Here is a 4,675-nt window from a genome sequence, read left to right as displayed (position 1 = left end):
CTACATAGCCTTCCCGGTTTGGTGCCTTCTTTTGATAATTACTTACTTACTTACTTGTTAAGTAATTATTTACCCAAGCTAGGACTTTTCCGCTTACTTCTGCATGCCTCTCAAGTTTGAATGGCAGTTTCATGTGAGATACTGTGTCAAGTTCTTTTTGGCAGTTCAGAGATATGTAGTCTGGCCAACCTTCCCTGTCCTGCCTTATTCGTGTTATTTTATCATAGAATTCTAGGTTTGTTTGGCATGAATTCCCTTCTTTGAACCCATGTTGGTGTTTGTTTACATACCTAATGCTATCTGGTAACATAACTAGTCTTAAACTGATTATTCTTTCAAGTACTTTACAGGGGATGCCCGTCAGTGTTACTGGTCTGTAGTCAAGTGCCTATACCCTATCTGTTATTTTGAAAATTGGTTCCACATTTGCTTTCTTCCAGCATCTGGGCAACTCTCCCTCCGTAAGTGACTCATTATGGATACTTGCCAGAGGCACGCCGAGGGCCTGCGCTGCTTCTTTTAATATCCACGGTGATACATAGTCTGGTCCAACTGCTTTAGTTTCATCAAATGTTGTTAGCAGTTTCATGAGCTCCTTTGTTGTCACTTTTATATCCGTTAATCTCTCATCTTGGGTGATCTTCTCTACTAACAATGGGAGCTGCTCAGGCTCGATTGTGAACACTCCATGGAAACTGTCATTCAGTACCTCGCAGATTTCCTTGTCGATCTCTGTATATGCCCCATATGTTTTCCTTTGTCGTGTCACCTGGTTGTTCACCGACATTTTCCTTCTTATATGTGTAAAAATTTAGGTTGCTTTTTCGCTTTCATAACAATATCGTTTTCATAATTCCTTTCCGATACTCTCCTTACATTATTGTATTCATTCCTAGCTCTGTTGCATCTAACCCTATTGTCCTCTGTACTTTCTCCAGTCCCTCCTGTTTCTCATTTTTGCTTCCTGGCACAGTCTATTAAACCTTGGGTTTAAATATTCCCTCCTATTTTTTTCGTTTACTATTTGCATAAAACTCTCTACGGCGTCCTTACATTTTCACTTGACTAAGTCCAACATATCTTGCACTTTTTTCCTCTTAGTTCTTCTTCCCACTGCACTTCTCCCAGACATTCTCTTATCCTCCTATAATCCCCTTTCCTATAGTCTTTTCTTTCCTAGACCTCTTGCACCGTGATCATAATTTTAAGCTCGATTATGTAGTCATTGACTAGGACACAATGGTCACTGGCTCTTAGTGGTATTTAATGTTCCATATTCGTAATTTTTTCCTCATTCATGGTGAAAATCAGGTCTAATAGGCTCGGTGTATCCCCCTCCTCTCTCCCTTGTGTCTTCCTTCACATGTTGTATTAGGAAATTACAGTCTATAACTTCCACTAATTTTGCTCCCCACGTTTCTTCCTCGCCATGGGGATTTTTTGATACCCAATCGATCCCTCCAAGATTTAGGTTCCCCATGACCAGCAGTTTCGCTCTCAATCAGGAGCTGTTGTTGTTGCCTTCTGCAGTTCATCTATACATGCGTTGTTGTTGTCATTATATTCCTGTGTGGGCCTTCTACTGTTTGGTGGGTGATTGTAGATTATAAAGATCACAATCTTCTTCCCAACACTTGTCTGGTCAAAAGTATGGAACTTGTGTTTCCATTAGTTCCCGGATTCTGACACACACACACACACACACACACACACACACACACACACACACACACACACACACACACACACACAAGGACGAGGAGAGGAAGAGCGCAACACGCGAGCATAAGAGATATTAGCATAAGGCGGGAGCCGGCGAACCTGGCGTCTCGCCTCAGGAAAAGATAAACGCTCCCGGTGCTTCAAGTTGAGGACGGCTGCCTCAAGCTTGTAATGGACACACGCACGGGAGAAGGTAGGATGGGCCTCACCGCAGTTGAGGCAACGAGCCTGGGGAGAAGTGCACTCCGACTTAGAGTGACCTTCGCCACCACACAAAGGACAGAGAGAGACAGTCCCGGAGCAGCGGAGGGCACCATGCCCAAACCTCCAGCACTTGTTGCAGAGCCGTGGAGAAGGAATGTACTCCTGGACAGAGCACCTGGCACCAGCAAGAATGACAGAGGGTGGAAGGGTCCTACCATCAAGGGTAATCTTCACAACCCGGAGGGGTTGACGACGACTACCACGAGGGGGACGAGTAAACGTGTCCACCTGGAGAATAGAATGGCCCTGGGCAGCAAGGATATGTCGAATATCGTCGTGGCAGTCGCGCAAGTCCCGAACACCGGTCGCAACATGGGGCGGGAGCAAAATAGTGCCAACACTGGCATTCAACTGAGCGTTCTTCGAGACCCGAACAGGGGTCTCGCCAAGGCAGGATAAGGCAGCCAAGCGGGAAGCAGCATCCTGAGAAGGAGCAGCAACGACACGTGTACCGAGACGAGTGGGGTTGAAAGTAATGGAGGCATCCACGGAATCAACGAGATGTCGATGGAGGGAGAAATTGTCAGGAGGCGCAGAATCAAGAGGGAGGAGATCAAAATATTTGGCCCACGAAGCGGAACCAAACAAGGCTGGATAGGTAGCAGAACTGGAAGGAATCGAGCGAGGGCGGCCGTGACGAGGACGGCGGTGAGAACCCCCAGAGAGAGAGGGGTTAAAAGGCGCAGTAGTTACAACTAGAGAAGGAGCCGCGCCAGGGGATGAGGTAGTCACCACTGGGGGCTTGGGGCTCGACCCAACCACAGAGGAGGGAGGGGAGCCAGGGGAAGGAGTCAGAGAGGCCAAAGGAGGAGCAAGGTCGGGGCCCAATGCAGCACAGGCTACAGAGCCCGGTCTTCCAATACGGACCGACCCGGGGGCTTGGTCGCCCACCCCACGAGCCTGAGAAGGTAAACCAGAAGCAGCCGAAACAGGGTTTATCATCATGACGAAAAGAAGAATTCATTCACGAATGTGCCCCCACACCCACCACGGAGCCACAATTAGAGGCAGGACACCCAACAAGAAGCTATCGCCGATCTTGCCGGGGCCTCCTAGGGGTGCGTCGTGAGTATATGCCCCACAAACGCCACCTTAAGAAACCGACAGTCCGTCGAGATCGGGTTCAGTGACGAAATGGGGATTGACAATAAAAGGTTCCCCTCGCTCTCGACGTCGGGTACTGCAGTTCTACGGGTGCAAGAGTATGCCTCCTCAAGCACCCGGGCGTCAAAATAGAAGAAGTCCAAGGGAAGAACCAGAACGAGTAAAAGGTCGGCAGGAAACGGCAAGCAGATAGGAGAAGAGGGGGGAGAAAAACGAAACAGAAGGAAAAGGAAAAGATGCCCAGCAGAATTGGAGAGGATGGCAGCAGGAGCACAAGGCTAGAAAAGGACAGAGGACTGTCCCAAGGAGCATCACACTCCGGCAGCCGCCCACTAAGCCCCCACACGGCGACAACGAGCTGAGTGGGGAGGGGGAATTACTTAACAAGCAGGAGCCTGAGAGTAACAGTCAGGGGCGAGAAGTCAGACTGGCGAACAGTAACGAGTGGATCGGTGCTGGGACGAATTCCACATGGATCTGTGCTGGGACCAATTCCATTTCGAATATACGTGAACGACATGTCTACAAGTGTCGAGTCCTATATGTCGATGTTCGCGTATGACGCGAAATTAATGCGACGAGTTGGGACAGATGAGGATTGTAGGGTACTCCAAGAGGAACTGAACAAGCTGCAGAGATGGTCAGAGAAATGGCTACTAGCGTTCAACACGAGCAAATGTAAAATTCGGGAAATGGGACTATATGACAGGAGACCTAAGGATAAGTACACAATGAAGGGAAACTACTTTCCTGTGACGATTCCAGAAAGAGACCTGGGCGTGGACGTAACACCAAATGTAACTCCTGAGGCATGGATATCAACAGCAGCGTATTCTGTGCTAGCAAAATTTCGAACGTCATTCAGAAACCTAAATATGGACGCAATCAGAGCACTTTACACTGCCTACGTCTGACCAGTCTTAGAGTGTGGAGCCCCATCATGGAGCCACCACCTAATGAAACACATTATGAAACTGGAAGAGGCTCAGAAATTTGCGACGAGACTCGTCCCAGAGTTGTATTGGATGGGATATGATACTTAGGGAGATGATGACTAGCTTACACATATGTATTATACATAAAAATATAAATGATCTCCTAGAGGGTATAGACTCGTTCCTCTCAATGTTTGCTGACGACGCCAAAATTATGAGAAGGATGAAGACCGAGGAGGACAGCTTCAGGCTTCAAGAAGACCTGGACAAGCTGCAGGAATGGTCAAACTAGTGTTTTAGATTTTAACCCGAACCAATGTAATGTAATGAAGATAGGGATAGGGAACAGGAGACCAGATTCAAGGTATCATTTGGGAGATGAAATACTTCAAGAGTCAAAGAGAGAATAAGAACTGGGGGTTGATATCACGCCGAACTTGTCCCCTGAAGCCCATATCAAGAGGATAACATCAGTGGCAAATGCCCGGTTGGCCAACATAAGAACTGCCTTTAGAAACTTGTGTACGAAATCATTCAGTACTTTGTATACCACATATGTTAGACCAATCCTGGAGTATGCGCCTCCAGTATGGAGTCCATATCTAGTCAAGCATAAGACTAAGCTGGAAAAGATTCAAAGGTTTGCCACC

The 4,675-nt window shown here is 47.6% G+C and overlaps 1 protein-coding gene across 1 annotated transcript; it reads right to left on the bottom strand.

The window, feature by feature from the left end:
• Nucleotides 1–388: 388 nt before the first annotated feature.
• On the bottom strand, nucleotides 389–787 carry LOC138373262 (uncharacterized). Its single transcript, XM_069339303.1, has one exon. The coding sequence runs from the start codon at nucleotides 785–787 to the stop codon at nucleotides 389–391; it is 399 nt and encodes a 132-aa protein (XP_069195404.1).
• Nucleotides 788–4,675: the final 3,888 nt, after the last annotated feature.

The sequence above is a fragment of the Procambarus clarkii genome, chromosome 41 (assembly GCF_040958095.1).
Source record: "Procambarus clarkii isolate CNS0578487 chromosome 41, FALCON_Pclarkii_2.0, whole genome shotgun sequence".
NCBI classification, from domain to species: domain Eukaryota; kingdom Metazoa; phylum Arthropoda; class Malacostraca; order Decapoda; family Cambaridae; genus Procambarus; species Procambarus clarkii.
Note: the sequence above shows the minus strand (reverse complement) of the source record. Positions and strands in the feature narration are given on the sequence as shown.